The sequence below is a fragment of the Martes martes genome (genome assembly GCF_963455335.1).
Source record: "Martes martes genome assembly, chromosome: 10".
In the NCBI taxonomy this organism is placed as follows: domain Eukaryota; kingdom Metazoa; phylum Chordata; class Mammalia; order Carnivora; family Mustelidae; genus Martes; species Martes martes.
The window spans coordinates 91,289,386-91,310,082 of record NC_137898.1 but is presented as its reverse complement, the minus strand read 5'-3'; the positions used below and the strand labels follow the sequence as shown (position 1 = coordinate 91,310,082).

The window sequence follows — 20,697 nt, the reverse complement described above, 5'->3', positions numbered from 1 at the left end:
AAAAAAAAAGTCTGTTCTAAAAGTATCTCACAAATATATATATTTAAATATTAAAATAGGCTACCTAGGATTTTTATAAAATGGCTTTTGAAAAGATAGTAGAGGCACAAAGAAGCCATACACTATCTTCCAATTGGACATAAGGTGCCACAAGGGTGCCCTATAAAGAGGCAGGCAATCTCTATCTGATGCAACAGGAGGCACCAGTAACATCAGAAAAATCAAATATATTATTGGGACTTGGATCAAAACCAAATTTTGCTCTATTAAGGGCTGTTTTTTTTTTCTTTTTATCTTGAAATATATGCATTAGAAGCCATCACTTTGTATAAGGAAGAAAATGAATACAGTTTATGATCTTACTCCTTCCAAATACCTGGTGGCATTCATTTCAGGCACCTGAAAGATGAAAAGCAGTGCAACCTTCAGTAATTTAATGGACTACTCTCAGTATGAGAGACCTTACATAGCATCTATCAACTTGAAAATTAAATTGATAACTGAAATAAAGCAAAGCTTTTAGAGAAAAACACATTTATAATCTAATCATAGAAAAGGTTCTCTCTAGAAAACAGATGTTTCTAGGAACTGCATGAAAAGGCTTCCCACCTCTAAATGAACACAGCTTCCACTAATGCCATTGGAAACATGTGTTAAAGGGAGATGACTGGCTCCTCTTAAAGTAGGGAAGATTTATCCTTCCTTAGAAGGTGATGTACTTTGGTAACCTGAACATACAATTACAGGATGATTTTTTAGCTTGTTTAACTGGATTACGAAATCTGGATATAGTTAGACCAGCATTTGGAAAAACAAGGATAATGTAATAAAAGTCATGACACTAGCCCCTCAATCAATCAAGCAGCGATTTTGTCAATAAATCATCACAACTGAATCCAGGGCTTTAAGCTTACTTAGCAAAATTAGTCAATTTAAAATAGAAAGGCAATAATCAAAGAATTAGATTTTACAAACCAGGCACTTCAAACTGAAATTAAAATTTTTAAAGTTAAAAAAATTTTTTAAAAAAAGTTTTTCAGTCAATGGTCTCAACTTTTAATTCTTTGTAAACTATTATGTACACAGGAACCTTGGTATTAGTTGTAACTGGCATGGGGCCTGCACAGAGGAAGTTTGCTTAAAGTAGCATGAGCACTTTAAGGCAGTTTCATATTTTGGATACTGCCAAACTGAGAGTCCATAACACTGCCTGACATCTCTGCAGAGACTACTTGTAAAGACTTGGAACTGTTTTTTTCTATCATAAAAATATAATCACTACAATGTAGTGGATATATCTAACTGTATTAGTTTAGTATGAGGTTAAAAAAAAAAAAGTACAACTAGGATGTCACTAAGAGTCTATATCCCATAATCTGATATAAGCTTAACTCCCCCATTAATAAATTTCAACATTTATAATCTAAGAATAAAATATCCACAAAATGTTCCTTAGTTGAACCTGGAAATTCATTCAATTCCACTTCATTGTTTAATCTTAACCGTTATTGCTTTTGGCAAATTCAGCTTGCTGAGGACTTTCCAAATAAAAACAGCCTATATCACCACATTCAGTCAAGCAAAATGACTCTAAAAAAGTGGGTATAAGCAAAATAAAAAATAAATTTAAATTTTGACATTTTAGCTGAAAGCTAAAGGAGTATGCTTAGCTATAAATATTCCTCATAGATATGTTTACTATAATAGAACTCTCCCCAGTTTTGTTCCACTGCTTAAGAAAAATCTAGTTTCTATACACTCTTCTTCCAGTTACTTTTAAAATCTAAATATATTATAAATAAAGTATCTTATGTCAATAACTTATAGTGAAAATCGTATTTATTACCTTTTAACAACTTTGGGTTGCTTCCAAATGCAAACTTTACCAGTCATCCCCTTGCCATTAATATTAATATCTAGAAAACTATTCTCCCTCACTTGAATGTATGTATATTTCAGAGTTATAGCTTCACATTTTACAGATGAGTGAAAATAGGATAAGTGCCACATGAAAGCTTCTAATTCTCTTCACCAATTCAACAAACCTCAAACTCCTTTCCGTTAAGATATTACAATTTCAGGACTGTTGATTCATCAAGCAATAACAATGATTTTCTCCATGTGGTACAGTACAGAGTTGCCATTACCTCTATAATATTTTTTTTAGGGACTATAAAACTAAGAGACTAAAACTGATCTGAGAATCTTCAAAATAGAAGCCACTAAACAAGATAATTGGCCTCTATCTAGATTGAATACAAAAATAAAATAAAAGATCAAATAAAAGACTGAAAGAGTTAATACAGCTTCCAAAGGTTCCCAGGGAATCATTTATACAATGGGGAGAGTCTGGCTCAGTAGTTTGGAAGGTAACAGAGCTACCAATGATACTGCATTAGATATGCTGGTCCATTCCATTTGATAAAATATTTTAACAAAACACGTTTTTCTGTTTGTTTTTAAAATCAAAGGGCATGTGTCATATCATGGAACCAAATTATTCAACCCAGAATGGTTGCTGAAAGGTTAAAATGTAAGACTGAATGAGGCTATTTAAACATTTTAGTACACTTTGTCTCACTGAAATCAAGAACTTTAAAAACTGGCAATGTAAGTTAATGTGCAACTAATTATGTGAAACACAAATTAAGATGATTACTTGAAATTCCAAATAAGAGAAATTCATTTAAATGTATTTGTGGATGATAATCTCCATCTGTATCCATTTATAAAAACATCAAATAAACCCCCCCATATTAATCCTTTTGTTTCTGAATTATTACAATCACTGTCATGCTAGACGCCTCCATTGTTAGAACACACCCTTAAAAATGGAAAGAACGACTGTAGGAGCTGTAACATCCAGTATCACAGCGACCATCTTTACTCATTTCTAAAGTGTATCTCATCTATTTGGTAGCATAAAAATGTAAAATAAATGCTTTTCTTGTATAAAATACTTGGTTTTAAAAAGGCAATTTATCCTGCATCCTAAAATTTAAGCCCTTTAAATATCACAAAGTTACCCTCTTGGGCCTTAACAAAGATAGCTATGCTTAAGTATTCTAAACTGGAATTTTTTGTTTAGTTTCACTGGCAATTCCTAATGGATGGGATAATGTAACTGGCTTTCATCTCTGCAGTTTTCCATATATTCTGGTAAAACTTATACATTCGGGTATCCCTCTCTTTGATGAATTTTAAATAAACCTAAATAACACTATATACAATTATACCTTGCGGCTTAGTTTCCTAAAACAGATCCATAAGCTAAAAATCCTTAAGCTGTCTATCAAGAAAAATGTAGAGCCTCAACGAAAGGAAAAAAAGGCCTTTGTTTATATCACTTTATGTGAAATACTCGTTAGCTACCTGTATTGATAAGATTTGGGGAATAAACAAACCAAGTACACATTTTCATAGTATATTCAAATTTTTCATTAAACTTGAAAAGCTGTGCAATCTGTAATTACCAATGAAAATTTAAAGTTTCCATTTGGGAAAGAAGAGCCAGTAGTGGTAATCCCACGTTTCTGAGAACACAGACCACTTCTGAGCTGCCAAAATTGTGGGCTCTTTTAATGTAGAGTTCTCAGAATAGGGAATGTGTTTTAACACTTTCAACCACACAAATCCCCGATTTTCTTTTCTTTTTTTTAACCCTATTTGTTTGTTTTTTTCTTCCTTCCTTCTTTTCACACCCTTAAAAAAAAAATAACTCTTAGAACTGAAGGCAACAATGATTCCTGGTCATAATTTTACCTAGTTTTTATTTTGCCAATATAAGATCTTAAAATTAACTCCAAGGCTTATCCATTGGTAGGTGTAACAATTTTCAAGAATATGTAGGACATTAAAAATAAAAATTCCTGACCTTTCTAGCTGAGACACAGCAGTACTGTTACAAATTAAGTATCTCAGTCTGTTGCAAAAAAATTCAACCCTACTAGTAAAGAAGCATAAACGGTGGAAGCCCATCATAATTTGAATATGTTGTTCTTCCTGAAGGTAATATACCTGTGTTTGGGAGCAAAGGGGGAAAAAACGTTCAACATGGAGATAAGGAGTCAAAAACAAGTTAAAGACAGCAGAATCAAGAAAAAGAATGTTACCTGAAAAAAAAATCTTCAATGCATTTACTTTCCCTTCTTTTACATTTGTGGGAGGAAAATCAATCACAGAATTAGCCAATTAAAAAAATGAAACAGTAAAATCACTATAACTTAAAAATTATTTTATTACTAAGGTCTAGCACCCGGACAAAATTCAGAACTTGTGTTTTGAATAAGAAACTGTATTTAGTTTCTTTTTCTAATTTAATCAGGTGTTCTTATAATTATTGAAGTTTGGGAATATACATAGAAAAAAGTTATTCAGAAGTTCATTGTCCATGGACTCATGAATATTAAGGATCAAGGTCAGTGATGCTTTAATGGCACTAGATGAAAAGTATACTCCAGTCTAGAATATCACATAAATTTCAACTATAAACAGGAAGTTTCATTTTTTTAGCAGCAAAAGAAGTGTATTAATTTAAGGTTTTTAGTTTTTTTAGTCTTAATGATTCTTCCCCCCCCCTAGATTAATGAGCCATAGATCATTAATTTAAAGCCTCTTCTTATCTTTTACATTATTGCTTACATTGTGTAAAACCTACACTAACCCTTTTAATAAACTTGGCAATGTCTAAAAATATTTTGGAACAAAAAACAAAGTATCACTGACATAAGGAATTTTGTAAACAATCTTAATTGGGTTAAGAACGTAGCCTTAACAGAGAATTCTTTTATTTTGTCCAAATCAGCACAATAGAAACATCCCCAAGATTACATAAGCCTATATATAAAATATAGAGTATCTCCAATATTTTTCCTTTATATGATATCATGCCAGTATATGCAAGAGGAAGTACTGTTCATGGGGCAAGAGGAAAATGATTTAGGCAATGACCTAATTAGCCAGGCACTAACATTCAGAGACCAGGTAAACAACAATTTTAGTCAGAAAAGCAGTATTAAAAGAATTCCTATAAAGCTGAGATTTATGTACTTCATTTCCCACTCCTGGTCATTTCATGCACAGCCTGACTATTCTCAATCATGGTTCTCTGACTTCATAGAAGAAAGATTATTTGGAGTGGTACTAAAAAAAAGTTCAGAGACTGCCTCTCCCAACACCAAATTTTTACTGTGAAAAATAATAGAAATGACAAAGCTTAAAAAAAGAGTACATTGGATTTCTGAAGCATTTACCCTAATAATTTTTAAGAAAGCTTACCGTAAATATTTCCAAAACCAACAGGCTTTACAAAATATTGTACAACATCTTGTGTATAAGAGCAAATATCTACTCAGGCTACCTGTCAAATATGTTCAGTAATTTGTTTCTGGTGTACCCTTTCATCTCAGGAATCATCTGAACTCTTCTTTACCTCATGATCTCATTAGCCTACTTTTAGTAATGGAAGAAGAAACTGATAGAGGCCTTAAGTCTACTGGTTCTCCTTAAGTCTCATAGTTTCAATTATGTTTCAACATTGTGTTATTGTGCACTTACAGAAGCAATCTCTCAGTCATGAAAAATAAAACAACAGTTGCGGGGCTTACAAAGTAAAAAGGGAAATTCTTTCCCAAACTCTTCTTTGTTTAAAAAATTAAATTAAATTTAAAAGTACAAGACCAAGCACAGGCACTTTCCAAAAACCAAAAATGAAGCCAAACCATGAAATTATTCAATGGTTATAGAAGACAGCTCTGATTTTGGGGGGTCATCTCTGGTTCCCTCAGTACAAGCACTGGTCTTTGGCTGCTCTGGCATTTCTTCCTCTTTTTCTGCCAGCCCACCAAGAGACCCCAAGGGGAAAGTGCTTTCACAATTCTGGGTTGAGGAGACCTGCGAAATTACAGGCATTTGAACAGAGGAGTTGCTTTCAAAACTGTGTTCTCCAAGATCATACTGAACAAGGGTTTCTTCTTGCTCCTGGTTTAAGTAGTCCGGTACTAGGAAATCACTAGATAAGAGGCAAAGGATGAAAGAGGGAGTTAATTTTCAAACCAGTAATAAATTAGCCACAATAAAAAGACCTGATTTGTAAAACAAGATTGGGATTTTTCATTTCTCTAATTCTTGATTGATTATAATTCAGGATGTTCAATTTCTAAACTAAATATGAACCAAAAGCATCCATAAGAACCAAAGTACATCAATTCTCTCTACCACCAATAGATAAGATTATCACCTCCACTGTCATTTTAGACACCTGAACAGCCTTTCTTCTTCTATGTAGAAGAGTTTCTGTATACAAACAAATGCAATTGGCATGCTCACTTATGCAAAGATCATTTGAATAACTTCTGCTTAACCTTTCTTGAATTATATACTAATTAAGAGGTATATAAACTTAGCTTTTTATTACTTCCTGGATATAAGTTAGTTAAGAAACTAAGTCCTTAAGCATAAATGGCATTGTATTTGAAAATGTCATGAGACTGGTTATATATTAGTCCTCAGGAAGTGTTAATATTGAAAATATTTAATATTCTATTAGTAGAATTAAATATTTAATTTTTGAATATGGACAGTAAAATATACCAAAATTGTAACAATTTATCCCTAAGTGGTGACATCAGAAAATACTATAATTTCTTATATTTTATACTTTCCTACATTTACTAAATTTTCTACTATATGCATTTTTTGTAAAAGAACAAACATTATAAATCTTAGATGCTTTAATTAAATCTTTGTTAAGCTAAAAAAAAGTTCATTCTACTAGGAATGTCAATAACTAATACATTTAAGAAGGTTATTTTATAATTTGATTGTCCAGTATTAATAAAAAATTAAAATCTGTTCATCTGCAAAACAATTTAAAATGTCCTATGTTGTATTTTCTAAAGTCTTCAGGTGTTAGATAGAGGAATGGACAGTAGAGGGCTCTGTATAGGGAAGATACAGGCAATAGGAGTGGTTAACTGAGACACTATTTTAGTTCTGAACAAACAATGTTTGATATGACATGTAGAGTTTAGGTTTAGTGATAGGACAACCAGACATTCAGACATGATTAAACAACATGAATGTCGGGTTTGGTGAGAAAAACAGAATTTATGTAGCAATAATTTAGAATTTATTGAAAAACAAGATTTAAAAAATAAAGATGATTTAAAATGTAACCAGGTTTAGAAGATTTCATTTGATAAAAAACAAAGGATTCCTAGATGTGTATTTATGATAAAATATTTAAAAAAGATGACAGAATTTTATATCTAGAGACCTTAGAAATCATCTTTAAAGCTTACATTTTATCTTTCTCTATGTTTCAAGCTTCTTCATTTGTAAAGTGACACGTTCAATCATAACAGCAGTTAGTGGTAGAGCCAGAACTAGAACCTGATTTCCTTGGATACTCTATAAATCAGAAAGGAATTCTATTATAATAAATTATTAATATTAAAAGCATGGAGGTCTAAATTGAAAAAGAAAATCTGATCTAAAGAATCATATCCACCATAGTTGCTATTGAAGTTTCTTTCTTTATTGGTAAATATATGTTCCTTTATATAGAATTTTTAAAAATGAGAAGTGGTCAAAAATTTTACTGACATCCAAAGAGTCTGAAGTAATTCAGTATCACTAAGATCATCCAACATGCTAAATTTTCCAGTAAGGTCCATATTACTTTAACCTTATGTTATTGAAAAAACAAAAACACAAAAAACAAAACAAAAAGACAAAGCAAGAGGTAAGCAGTCTACTTCTGTAGGGAAAAATTTCCAATACCAACTAGAAAAATATTTATAATTGTATAAACTTAGAAGATTCAGCAAAATTTTATCAGATCATGAGATCAGAGTATGGACAGTGGGAATTTAAAGGAATGTGACTGATTAGCTGGCAACCTGATAAAAAACACAGCAGGCTGCCCTAAAAGCAGGAAAAGAGAGTTTAGTCAGCAGTTTTCCTGGTTCGTTTTTGTTGTGCACCTCACCTGCTCTGGAAGTAGTTTGCTAGCTCTGACGCTTCATGGTTCAGACTCCTCAGGTGCACGATTAAATTTCCAGAGTTGGTGAACATGGCGCCACATGTTTTGCACTCGTAAATCCGAGGCTTGCGGATAATGTGCCGGGAAACCCTCATGTGGTGTTTATATTCCCCGAAGGAAGTGAAAGTGGCACTACATATCTGGCACCGGAAACAGCGTTTACCTTCATGCTTTAGGCGATGCATCTTTAGCGAGTAAGCCCTGGTGAACTTTTTCCCACAGCGGTCACACTGAAATGGTTTAATTCCTACAAAATCAAGCAAAACAAAATATTATCTAAAAACAAAATAAAATGAAAGGTCACAAACCTCACAAATTTCTGAATTATAATTTTGTAGCAATAGGTAATTTAAAAAGACAAAAATCACCAGCAAAAATGGATTCCAATTCAACATCTCAGAAAAGGTAAAGAACATTTGAAAGTCACAGTGCTTAGAAGGAAAGAAAGAAAAGAGAAAAAGGCATTAGAGGGAGAGGTAAACTTGTTTATACTCAACTTGATTTTTGAATATTCTTCTAAATCATCTATTTTGTAGATGATTTAATCACAGTATTTAAACAGAATTAAAATCTCCATAAAACACTGTTATTTCAATTTCATTAAAGTAGTATAGTTTATACTGAAAAGACGGAAAAAGGACCTACTTTTCATTCCCTACCTGGGAGAGAAATGAGAAGAAAAAAGGAAAATTCTAACATCTCTGAACATAATTAATAATGATGGTAGAACTATCACTTGGCAAATTGGGTTTCTGGGCCTTTAATGTAAAGTGACAGAAAAATATATAGAAACTAATATGTGAATTATAAAGTATATTAATTGTCTCTTCCAATTAACTATCACAGTTTTGGCAAAAATTTTAAAAACCTTCAAAATACAATCTGTTGATTTAATAAAGTCATGGGGAATTGATGTTAGCTCAAGGACTATTAGACATAGCCAGGGCACAGGAAAGTAAGATAAAAACACAGATGAAAACAGTAGCAAAGATTTCTTACTCTATCAGAGGTCAGTGTTTTACCCACGAGAATTTTGTTGGCTTTATGTGATCACTGAACTAAATTTCAAATCTGTTTTACACATCATTTATTAAAAATCTCTTTTATACTAATAAATAATACAAAGCTGATTAATCAGCTTCAGGGTACAGAGAAATTTAGGATTGCAGAACTGAAATTAAATTGTTATTAGATTTAAAAAAAATACTTATTTGGAAATAATTCCAACCCTTAAAGAGCAGTTACAAGAACAGTACAAAGAACATCAATAAATACCTTTAAAAAAAAAAAGATTTTATTTATTTATTTGACACAGAGAAAGAGATCACAAGCATGCAAAGAGACAGAGAGAGAGAGGAAGCAGGCTCCCTGCTGAGCAGAGAGCCCGTTGCGGGGCTCGATCCCAAGACTCTGAGATTATGACCTGAGCTGAAGGCAGAGGCTTAACGTTACCATTGAGCCACCCAGGTGCCCCAATAAATACCCTTTTAATTTCATTTGCTCTACCATCTGTATTTGTGCTTCTCTATTGTACATATACACACAACTAATATATCCAATACCTTTTATTTATGTATTATACACACATAGCCCTTCAAGTTTTAACCTACTTATGCCTATGGCAAATGTGCTAAGAAAATAGCTTTCTGATACTGTACCATTTAAGCAACAGAATAAGTAAGGCTTATCTGACTTCTCAGAGACATATATATATATATATATATATATATATATTTTTTATTAACATAGAATGTAGTATTTGTTTCAGGGATACAGGTCTATCATTCATCAGTCTTACATAATTCAAAGCACTCACCATAGCACATACCTCCCCAATGTCTTAGAGACATATTTTTTAAACTCAAAAACACCTGTTTTCTATTTTTAACTGGGATTTCTAAATATGTTTCAAGTACTCATTTATGCAACAATAGGGAAGGTGACATTACCTGAGTGGATGAGCATGTGCTGTTTTAAGTTCTGAATACGGGTGAATCGTACCCCACAAGTTGGACACTGAAAAGGTCTATCTGGACCATTTGGACTTGGTCGTTCTGTACTGCTGGTAGAAGGAGCAATGTAGAGTTGGTAGGGATACTGAACATTTTCCAATCTAAAAAAACAGACCAAAGAAGGCAACCAGATTCTGATTTTTAAGTTGAATAAACATTTCTGTACAACTTTAAAATAAACAGAAGAAAAAATGACTTTGAGAGTTTAACTGTTACATTAAAACTTTCGTTTATAGCAATATGAAAAACAATGTTATTGTCCAGAATGTCCAGCATCTTAAGTAACATATAAATGATTTTACCTTAGGTACCCTTAATCTCTCTAATCCTTTCCTTCCTAATATTGCTTTAATTTAGGTCTTCATCAATACACTCCCTCTCTTCAGGCCCCCCAACTCCCCCCCCACCGCCCCAGATCTATCCTTCTGCTTCACAGTGATCTGATTAAATCAGCCTCCTCTTTAAAATCCTGCAATGGTTCACTGTTACTTTCAAAGTCTAAACCCTTTGCGAGGCATAGGAGACTCCTTCTGATCTGGGTTCTGTGTACTCTTCCAGCCTCATTTTTTCTCATATTACCCAAATACACCATATACCAAATAGTTCCTAATATTTCTCAATGCTGTGCTTTTGTACATTTAACTAATGACAATGCTGTTTAGAGATAGGTAAGACTGGATGACCGGGATTTAGGTCGGGAGTTAGAGGTCTTGGCCATGTTAAGTCTGAAAGCCCCTTATACATCTATGTGGAAATATGAAGAAAGGAGGGACAGTTTGAAGATAATGACTTGTGAATTATGGGTATGTAGAGGAGCATTTGGCAATCGTTCTCTGTAGTAAGTTAAACAGTAACTATTTTTGGCTTTGCATATCACATGATCTGTTTCAACCACTCAACCTGAGCATTCACAGACAATACATAAACAAATGAGTGTGGCTTTATTGGAACACTTGATTTACAAATTAAGGTGGTGAATGGAATAGGCCTGTGGTTCACAGTTCACCAATCCCTGATACAGATACTATTTAAAAGTAATGGGCCTGGGCTGTTTTAAATGCCAAAAAACCCTGTATGGGTGGTCTAATTCATGATGTAATGACCTCCTTACTCTGAAAAATAAAATGAGGTACCAATAAACTTCTTATGTAATTAAAATTATATAGTTAAAAGTTAAAAAGTTAAAATTTATAGTTGCAAACACACCCCTTTATAAGAAAACAACATACTATGTCAGTACTAACCGATCATCATCATCTGCATGAGCATTAGTGCTAGAAGTGCTTTGAAGTGTCGGTAACCCTTCAGTGACACCTTCATCTACTGAGCCTGTGAACAGAAGGACAAAAAGAGGACAGCTGTCAATACTGTGGTATAAATGAGCCAAGATATTAACTGCAATCTGTATCACCAAGCCCCTAAAACACAGAACATAAAGAAATCTTTAATAGAAATCATATGTAAGACAACAGCCTTATATTATTACTTAAATTCTTTTAGGAATAAATAATACATTTCAGAAACAAGCAAATTCAAATGTAAACTAAATTTCGCATAAAATTAAATTAAATCATGTAAGGAAGCACTATTTTTACTTTTGAAGACTTTATTGTGACATACACATAAAACTTTTACATAGAATTCAAGAAATGACTATAAAGTGAGTATGTATCTGTGCAACCTTCATATGAGTCTCACTAAAATACTGCCAACATTCTGTAAGTCCCCATTTACCCTGCCCTGATCACAAACCCCTCCTTCCAAGAAGTAACCACTTTTCTATCTTTCATGGTCATTGGTCATCATTTCCTTCCCTTTTTCCTTGTCCCTCTTCCTTTTAAAAGTAATTTTATTTCTAACATGTGTACTTATGAACTATGGGTTGGCTCTTGCTGGAACACAGCCATGAACCATCTAGGGCTGCTTTTACACCAGTGGCACAGCAGTCATTGCAGTTGCGACAGAGACCATGTGGAATATAAGTCTAAAATATTTACTATCATGCCCTTTACAGAAAATCGGCCGCCTTCACCAACAATAGTAGTTTAGTATTACTGCTTACAAACTTTATATAAATTGAATTACACTGAATGCACTCTTAAGTCTTCTCTCCTCCAATACTGTGGACCAATCCATTCTATTACAGGTGAAAGTTTACACTGTAATAGTCATAATCTAGCCATTTCACTCTTAATGTACAGTTTCAGGCTACCATGAACAATGGTGCTGTGAATATTCTTGTACGTGTAACTTAATGCACATATGCATTTTTTTTAGGAATGAAATTGCTGGTTTCAGGGGCACCTGGGTGGCTCAGTTGGTTAAACATCTGCCTTCAGCTCAGGTCATGATCAAGCCTCATATTGGGCTCCCTGCTCAGCAGGCAGCCTGCTTCTCCCTCTCCTCCCACTTGTGCTGTTTCTCTCAAATAAATAAATTAAAGAATCTTAAAAATTGCTGGGTCATTGGATATGTGTATCTTTATGAGAAAATGCTAAACTCTTCCAAAGTGATTTTACTAAATTTATATCACTACTTGCAATGTATGAGAATTCTGTCATTCTACCTCCTTAGCAAAACTTGGTATTGTCGAATTTTTAAAATTCTGCCTATCTGGTGGGTATGTAGCAATATTTCACTGTGGCTTATCTCCCTATTGCGAGTGAGGTTGAGCACATTTATTTACTGAACCCCCCGTTTTGTGAAATGCCTGTTCGAGGCTTGTTATTGAGTCATCTACTTTTTATTATGAGTTTTTTCATATTTCAGTGATACATGTTACAAATATTTTTCTCTCTTCTATGGCTTATCTTTAGATGACCAAAAATTTAAATTTTAATTAAACTGAATTTATAAGTATTTTCCTTCATGGCTGTGTCTTTTTGGTCTTGTTTTTAAAAATCCTTGGGTGCCTGGCTGGCTTATTCGGTGGAGCATATGACTCTTGATCTCAGGGTTGTGAACTCAAGCCCCATGTTGAGTGCTGAGATTACTTAAAAATAAAATCTTAAAAAAAATAAAAATCCTTCCCCATCTCAGGTAATCTTATGAAACATTTGCCCTTGACATTTAGGTCTTTCTTTAACCCACCTGGAACTGATTTCATAATCAAACACATTTCCTGAAATGTCTGTCTTTTCTTCTCTGTTCTGCAGGCCTCTAAGTGTATGGGTCTGTTTCCAGGTTCCATTAGTCCCACCTGCTTGTCGGAACTTACATCAATGCCAATCTTCAGTTACCAGAGCTTTTTGATCAGATAGGGCAGTAAGTCTTCTCACCTTGTTCATTTGCTTTCTGAACTCCTTGGCTATTCTTGGCCCTTTGCATTTCTTTATACATTTTAAAATGAGTGTGTTAAACATAAATGATAATTATCATTCTATATCCCCTCTTCTTTTAGTTCGGAAATTATATAATCTTTCCCTATTTTTACTGGCTACTTTGGAAATCAGACACATAATTACCAAATTCTGAAATTAAAACTTTTGAACATTAAGGATCTTAGAACAGTTTAACTCCATTTTTCTACACACTTTCATTCTGCAACTTATGAATTATTGTGATATTTTACTTCGTTTTGACAAAGTCCCACAAAATATCATTACTTTTATGCAAGCAATGTTTACCAATATTTGTCCATCTATTTTACCTCTTCCTTTGCTCTTCATTCCTTCTTATATATCAGACTTTCCATCAGTGCTCACTTTGCTTTTGCCTGAAGTCCATTCTTAAGAATTTTCTTTAGTGAGGATTTGTGATGATAAACTTATTTTTTGTTTCTTTGAAAATATCTTTATTTCACCTTCATTCTTGAGCAGTATTTTCACTGTGTATGAGAATTGACAGTTATAATTTTCTTTTAGCACATTGAGGATATTATTCCACTCGTTTCAGAAGTCATTCTTCTGAAGGTAATGTCTTATTTTGTCTTATTTTCTGAATTTTCTCTATAATGTGCCTAGGTTTGTATTTTTATTATTTCTATTTGGGATTTGCTGGCCTCTAATCTATTGATTGGTGTTTTTCATCAGTTCTAGAAAATTCTCAGCCATTTTCTCTTCTCTTCTCAGGGCTTCATCAAACCTACATTTGTATCATCCATAACCTTTATTATCTTCTTCGTAGTAGTTTCTGCCATTGTCCCTGTGACGGTTAATTTTGTGCATCAACTTGACTGGGCTAAGGATGCTAGGACACCTGGTAAAACATTATTGCTGGGTGTGTCTGTAAGAACATTTCTGGAAAATACGAGCATTTGAATCAGCAGACTGAGTAAAGAAGACTCCTCACCAATGGGGTTGATGGCGAGTGTGTGTGGGTGTTTCATCCAATCTGTTGAGGCCAGAATAGAAAAGGTAGAAGGGCAAATTTGCTCTCTTTGCTTGAGCTGGGATATCCATCTTCTGTTCTTGGACACCAGAACTACCAGTTCTTGGGCCTCTGGACTTGAGACTTACACCATCAGCCCTCCAGTTCTCAGACCTTCGGATTTGTACTGGAATGACATCATGGGCTTTCTAGGGCCTCCAGCTGGTAGATGGTAGAGTGTGGGACTTATCCTCCATAATCACGTGAGTGAATCCTTCCTAAGAAATCTCCTATATACATACCTATATATATATCCCATGTTCTGGAGATACCCTAATACAATACAGTCTCTTTCAAGGCAGCATTCAGGTGATTTCTTCCTTCCTTTTAAAGATTTATTTATTTGTCAGAGAGAGAGAGAGAGAAAGAACATGCGCACGCACAAGCAGGGGGAGCAGCAGGCAGAGGGAGAAGCAGGCTCTCTGTTGAGCAAGGAGCCTGACGTAGGACTTGATCACTGGGATCATCACCTGAGCTGAAGCAGACACTTAACCAACTGAGTCACCCAGGCATCCCACAGGTGACGTCTTTTATCTTCTGATTCACCCATTCTCTCTCCTGCAAAATCCAATCTGCTGTCAAAATGCTAACAGTTCTTTGTTTTTGGTTACTTTTTTCTTTTCTAGAAGACCTACCTATCCCCAGAACCCCCCTGCCAAATCTGCTACAACTTTTCACAGTATACTATTATCTGTAATTATTGTTCAGATTTATTTCATTAAACTTGGTAACCATATGCATTTTGTATCTGTGTGTGAAAACTATGCACCAATTTATTTCTGCTACCTGTTTTTGTTTTCCCGTTGGTTCTCTCTCTGCTGTTTCCTTGTGGGTCTCAGTTGCTTTTCAGTGGTTACTGCCCTTAAAAATGGTATGTAGAGACATGATTTGCTTAGCTTAGGATGGATATGTCCTCTTCCAGAGAAGCTTTACGTTTGCTTCTGCTAGGTTCCTGGAGGCCACTATCTACACCAAATTCACTGAAATTCTCTGGCCCACTTGTGCAAGTAATATTAGATCAGGATCTAAATCTGCAAGAGGGCTGGTCAGTGGCCACAACTTCTCAGTGGCCACTTTCCTTCTCATTTTCTACCCTGCCCACTGCCAAGGCAGCTATTTCTACAGTCCTCTGGAGTCTGGAGGAAGGGAAGCCGATTTGGTTGTAGTGGGGAAGTCCTTTGGGGTCCCTACTCAGTGTAGAGCAAGGTCTCTAAGATTTCATAACTTTCACATGCTCTGAGCCTTAACTTCTGTTTGCCTTGCTCTTTGAGTTAATGAACCAAAGCCCCTTTGTGTTCTGGCAAATGTCTTAGGAAACAACTGGTTTTAGTGCTCTGATATCCATTTACCTCTCTGGGTTGGGCTCCCCTTACCCCAAGTTTAACTTGGTAGTTCCCCAACTATTTTTCAAATACTAAAAAAAAGCCCCATGTTGTTTTTAGTGGGAGGAAGATCCGCACAACCTAATCTATTCTCATCAAAGACTGAACTTTGCCAATGTATTTACTGTATGCAAATAAGCTGTGCTTTACCAAATGAACAAATCTGAACTCAAGTTGTGTAGTCCACTGTAACAGCAAGCATGCTTTTGGTTGCAATATTTTAATGAAAGCTAAAATGAACTAACTGTAACAGTTTGAACAATACCATATACATGTGGATATTTAATAAATATCGTCTGTTATTGGAGAGTTAGTGTGAAATTTCCTTCTGATGAAAACTTAGAATCCAGCACTTCAGTTTTCCCCTTTGGAACACTTGAATTAGCTGACATTATTAAGAAATGAATACATTTTCCACTTAAGTAAAATTTTCCAAAAAAAATAACCTAATCGCTGTAAAGGCATCCAAACTTACTTTATTAAGCCATTTGTGCTAGAAAATGTGACATTCTGCCTTGACTTTTTTTTTTTTTTTTCAAGATTTTATTTATTTGCCAGAGAGAGAGAGAGAGAGAGAACACACAAGCAGGCCGAGAGGCAGGCAGAGGCAGCAAGAGAAGCAGGCTCCCTGACGAGCAAGGAGCCCGATGCGGGACTTGATCCCAGAACCCTGGGATCATGACCTGAACCGAAGGCAGTGACTTAACCAACTGAGCCACCCAGGCGTCCCCTGCCTTGACTTCTTAAGAACACTAAATATAATTGTTTCTTGATGACTCATGGCAAACATCACAAGGACACCAATTACTATATTATGTTCTAATACACTGATAGAGATTTTTGAAAGGACACAGGACTATGTGCATTTACATTCATCCCCAACTGCATCTATATTCTTCCTGCACACCTCTCTCCCACACCCAACCTCACTCTCACTGGTGTGTGTTTAGCATTTCTGTGTGCCTTTTCATTTTCTCTTTCCCTTACTGTCAAAATCTGTGTATGCTATTCCTCATATCTACTTACCCAACTTATTCCCAAACCTTCTGATTTGTTTTTAATACAGATTGGGGGACCAGATACTGCTAATTTAGGAAAGAACTGTTCACTTGTCAACATTTCCTTCCCCATTCTCACTTTTTTCCTTAAAGAAAAGGGAACTAAACACTAACATTTCAATCTGTCCTAGGATAAAAACTGGAAAAATCCCAGTATTTGGACCTGGTCACCATGGACACACAAAAATCTTCTTTATAGCAGTATTCTGCAGCTATTCAGAGGGCAGACAATATTAAAGCTTACAGGCAAAGACTTGCAAAAAAGGACTAGAGGTGTGACTAGAGCAAATCAGGAAGACTGATCTGACATTTGCTTCTCACAATCAGACCACACTACTTCTAGGTGGGGCAGGGGTGGAGTCTTGGAGAGGTGGAAGTAAAAACCACTCTGCTTTGGACAGATTCTAGCACTGTCAAGAGTTTACTTAAAAAGCTGGTCAAAAAAGAACTAAAATGGAGTCTAAGATACATCTAGCAGATGGCCCCTCTTAAAGAACATTCTCCTCTTGCCCGTGGTTATTAATGCACCAAAAGCCAAATATAAAAACTACTCCAAGTTAAATTAAGAGTTAAAAAGCACACTTTAAGAATTCTATCTGTACTGTGGACATTATAACACACAAATAGTGTTACATCACTTATGCAACAATGAAAATCTTTTAAACTTTTTCCCGAGGTGTGGTTTTGGCAACGATAACACAAGTAATCATATGAATTGGAATTTAATTAAAACAGTTTAAGAGCAGGATGCACAAACAACATTACTTTCCTTGAGTGACAGTGATGCTTCTTAAATTAGGAAAATGGAGTTTCTTTTCTACACTATAGGGATTCTGCTTGCAGTGGTAATGAAAGCTAAGAATTCTGAACAGAACTTTCTCACCTTATGAAACAGTAAACAGATTTATAGAGACAATCAGTTTCATATGGTCAGAGTTACTGTATCAAGAGAGAGTCTACTCTCTTCCATCAATTAGTAGTATATAATAGCTTCTGTAGCATCAAAGGGATTCCTGTTTTCTGCAGCTAACCATTATTTAAGTACCCAAGACACAAAAACTCTTCTGGGTGGTGAAAAATAACTCCAGTGGCCATCCACTACTGAACATTTACCATGTGTCAGCCACTCTTCCATGTGTTTTTAAAACATTATCTCATTTCATATTTGAGAAAGAAAAGCAGCCCCTAACATCCAGGAACTGGCCTGAACACAGACACTAAGGAGTGGGCCTGGTCTTCACAGCTAGACCCTGGTGCTTTAAGTTGGACACAGACAATCTCACAGAATAACATCATCAGACCAGGTCACAATGGTCTGAGACAAAACACATAATCTTGTTTAAACACAGCCCAAAACAAGGTCATTGTGCAATTGTAAGAATACCAAACATCCCCCTCTTTAGCTAATAAAAGTTACTGCTGCTATAGGTTCACATTAATCTGCAATCCTAGATATTTGTAGATATATTTCCTAGATACACAATCACAGGGGTGGCTGGTCGGCTCAGATGGAAGAGCATGCGATTCTTGACCTTGGGGGTCGTGAGTCTGAGCCTCACATTGGGTGAAGAGATTACTTAAAAAAAAAAAAAGATACACAATCATAGTTTTCCCTGCTTACTGATATCGCTAGTCCTGAGCAGACCCCATCACTTCCGTGAATCCACCCTAAAATCACTTAACACAAGCCAAATCCTCTAATTTCTTTCTAACACCCTCTTACTGAGAAGCCCTAAAGACCCCAGGGTGTGTGATTTTCTATACTGCAAATGAGCAATAAAACCCAACTTGCTCAATTATATTTGTGCTCCTTGTAGTCTCTGGCAACCAGACACTGGCAAGAATGGAGGATCCATTGAATTTGATTGCAATTCTTGTTCTCTTGCACTGGGCACCTTGTTAACAGAGTGTACATCTAAAATGCCATTTGAGGTGCAACCAGCCCTTAGCTGGGAGGTTAAGTTCATTATGAACTGAGCTAAAATATTTCATAGTAAAGTCCTTCAGTGGTGGGTTTGTTTTTCCTAGAAAATCTTTTGGGAATATTTTGGTTATCTACTCAGATTTATCACTGTTTCTTGGTCAGATTGTTTTCTAGCCTTCTAAGACCTGCTCCTATGATAGGTATGTCTAGGGTGTTGACTCCTGTCTAAAGATGAATAGATTACAATGAGCATGGAGATAGGCCCAATTAATCCATCTGAACTGGGCCTGGAGGCTGAGTTCAGAAGATCTGATTGGCAAAAACTTTTCAAAACTCTACAAGGTATGCCACAGATGAACCTTGAAGATATTACAGAAAGTGACAGCAGCCAGTCAGGAAAGAGCACATATTGCATGATCCTACTTATCTGAAATACTTAGAACCGGCAAATCTATAAAGAGTATATTTGTGTTTGCCTAGGGTTTGGGTGGGACCAGGAGGGATTCACAGCTAAAGCTACAGGGTTTCTTTTTAGGGTGATGAAAATGTTATAAACTTTTGTGGGGATGGTTGCACAACTTTGTGAATATACTAACAACCACTAAAGTATACACTTTAAATGGGTGAATTTTATATGTGAGTTATATTTCTTTTTTTTTTTTTTTAAAGATTTTATTTATTTATTTGACACACAAAGATCACAAGTAGGCAGACAGGCAGGTAGAGAGAGAGGAGGAAGCAGGCTCCTTGCTAAGCAGACAGCCTGATGCGGGGCTCAATCCCAGGACTCTGGGACCATGACCTGAACCAAAGGCAGAGGCTTTAACCCACTGAGCCATCCAGGCACCTCAATATATGTGAGTTATATTTCAATGAAGATTTTTTTTTTTCAATGAGGATGTTTAAAAAAAGAAAAAGATGGGGCGCCTGGGTGGCTCAGTGGGTTAAGCCTCTGCCTTCGGCTCAGGTCATGGTCTCAGGGTCCTGGGATCAAGTCCCATATCAGGCTCTCTGCTTGGCAGAGAGCCTGCTTCCCCCTCTCTGCCTGCCTCTCTGCCTACTTGTGATCTCTCTCTCTGTCAAATAAATAAATAAATAATCTTAAAAAAAAATAGGTTTAAGGACTTTCTCAAATTTTTGTCTGCATCCCCAAGAACTGCTTTGCTTACTTTCACATGCTCAGAATCAGGTACTGTCTGGTCCCTGATCAGTGACAACTGGCCTTTAGCCGAGCCCTGAAATAAAAAGTTACACAAACATTCTTTTGGACCACTGCAGTTCTCACGAATTGTCTCAATCTAAAACTGCCGCCTCTTCCAGGCCAAACGTCTGCTTCCTTCATGTTTCCTCTCTGTAACACTAGCTAATACACTTATCTCTAAACCGATTTCACCAATGAAAATTTGGAAGTGCAAATGACCATTTTGGGGGGAGCTTCTGACATAAACAAGATTGTTCACTTGAGATGCATTAACACTGTGCAACACTAGAGTGGGGATTTTAAGAGGCACTGTCATGGGTATTTCTGATGTGTGGCCTTGCTGTCACTGATACAACCTTGGTAAGACATGGATATGGACCAAACACTGAAGTATACTTAAATAGCTCCAAATGAGCAATCAGTTTGTTCTGGTTATTGGTTATTTTTAGGGTGGCTTGAGGCTTTTTCATGCTAAAGACCTATGCTGTAATGATGGGGAAAAATTACTAGATTTTGTATTCCTGACTTGGGAAATCCCAACTTATTTCTCCAGTAATAGGACTACACATTCACTGATATTATTGCTAAGAACTCCATAAATGTTCTATTTTACTGAGACTTTTGACTGTCCTTATCATCCACAAACATCAAGAAAAATAAAGGGAATAAATTATGTAGCCATTAAAAAAAGAAAAGAAAAAAGAAATC

General features: G+C 35.4%; 1 protein-coding gene across 7 annotated transcripts in view; it reads right to left on the bottom strand.

Moving 5' to 3' along the window:
* Window positions 1-5,168: 5,168 nt before the first annotated feature.
* ZBTB44 (zinc finger and BTB domain containing 44) overlaps window positions 5,169-20,697 on the bottom strand; it is a 60,773-nt gene continuing 45,244 nt past the window's right edge. The window contains exons 3-7 of one of the 7 annotated variants that reach the window (XR_013967572.1): window positions 11,301-11,385; window positions 9,994-10,157; window positions 7,991-8,291; window positions 7,302-7,410; window positions 5,169-6,010 (exon numbers count right to left, since the gene is read on the bottom strand). Coding sequence is in view for 5 of the 7 variants with exons in the window: in XM_080816837.1 (XP_080672963.1) it covers window positions 5,728-6,010; window positions 7,991-8,291; window positions 9,994-10,157; window positions 11,301-11,385 (833 nt within the window). In the remaining 2 variants the exon portion in view is untranslated. The remainder of the gene's footprint in view (window positions 6,011-7,301; window positions 7,411-7,990; window positions 8,292-9,993; window positions 10,158-11,300; window positions 11,386-20,697) is intronic. The other 6 variants (XR_013967573.1, XM_080816837.1, XM_080816840.1 and 3 more) reach the window with 6 other exon arrangements.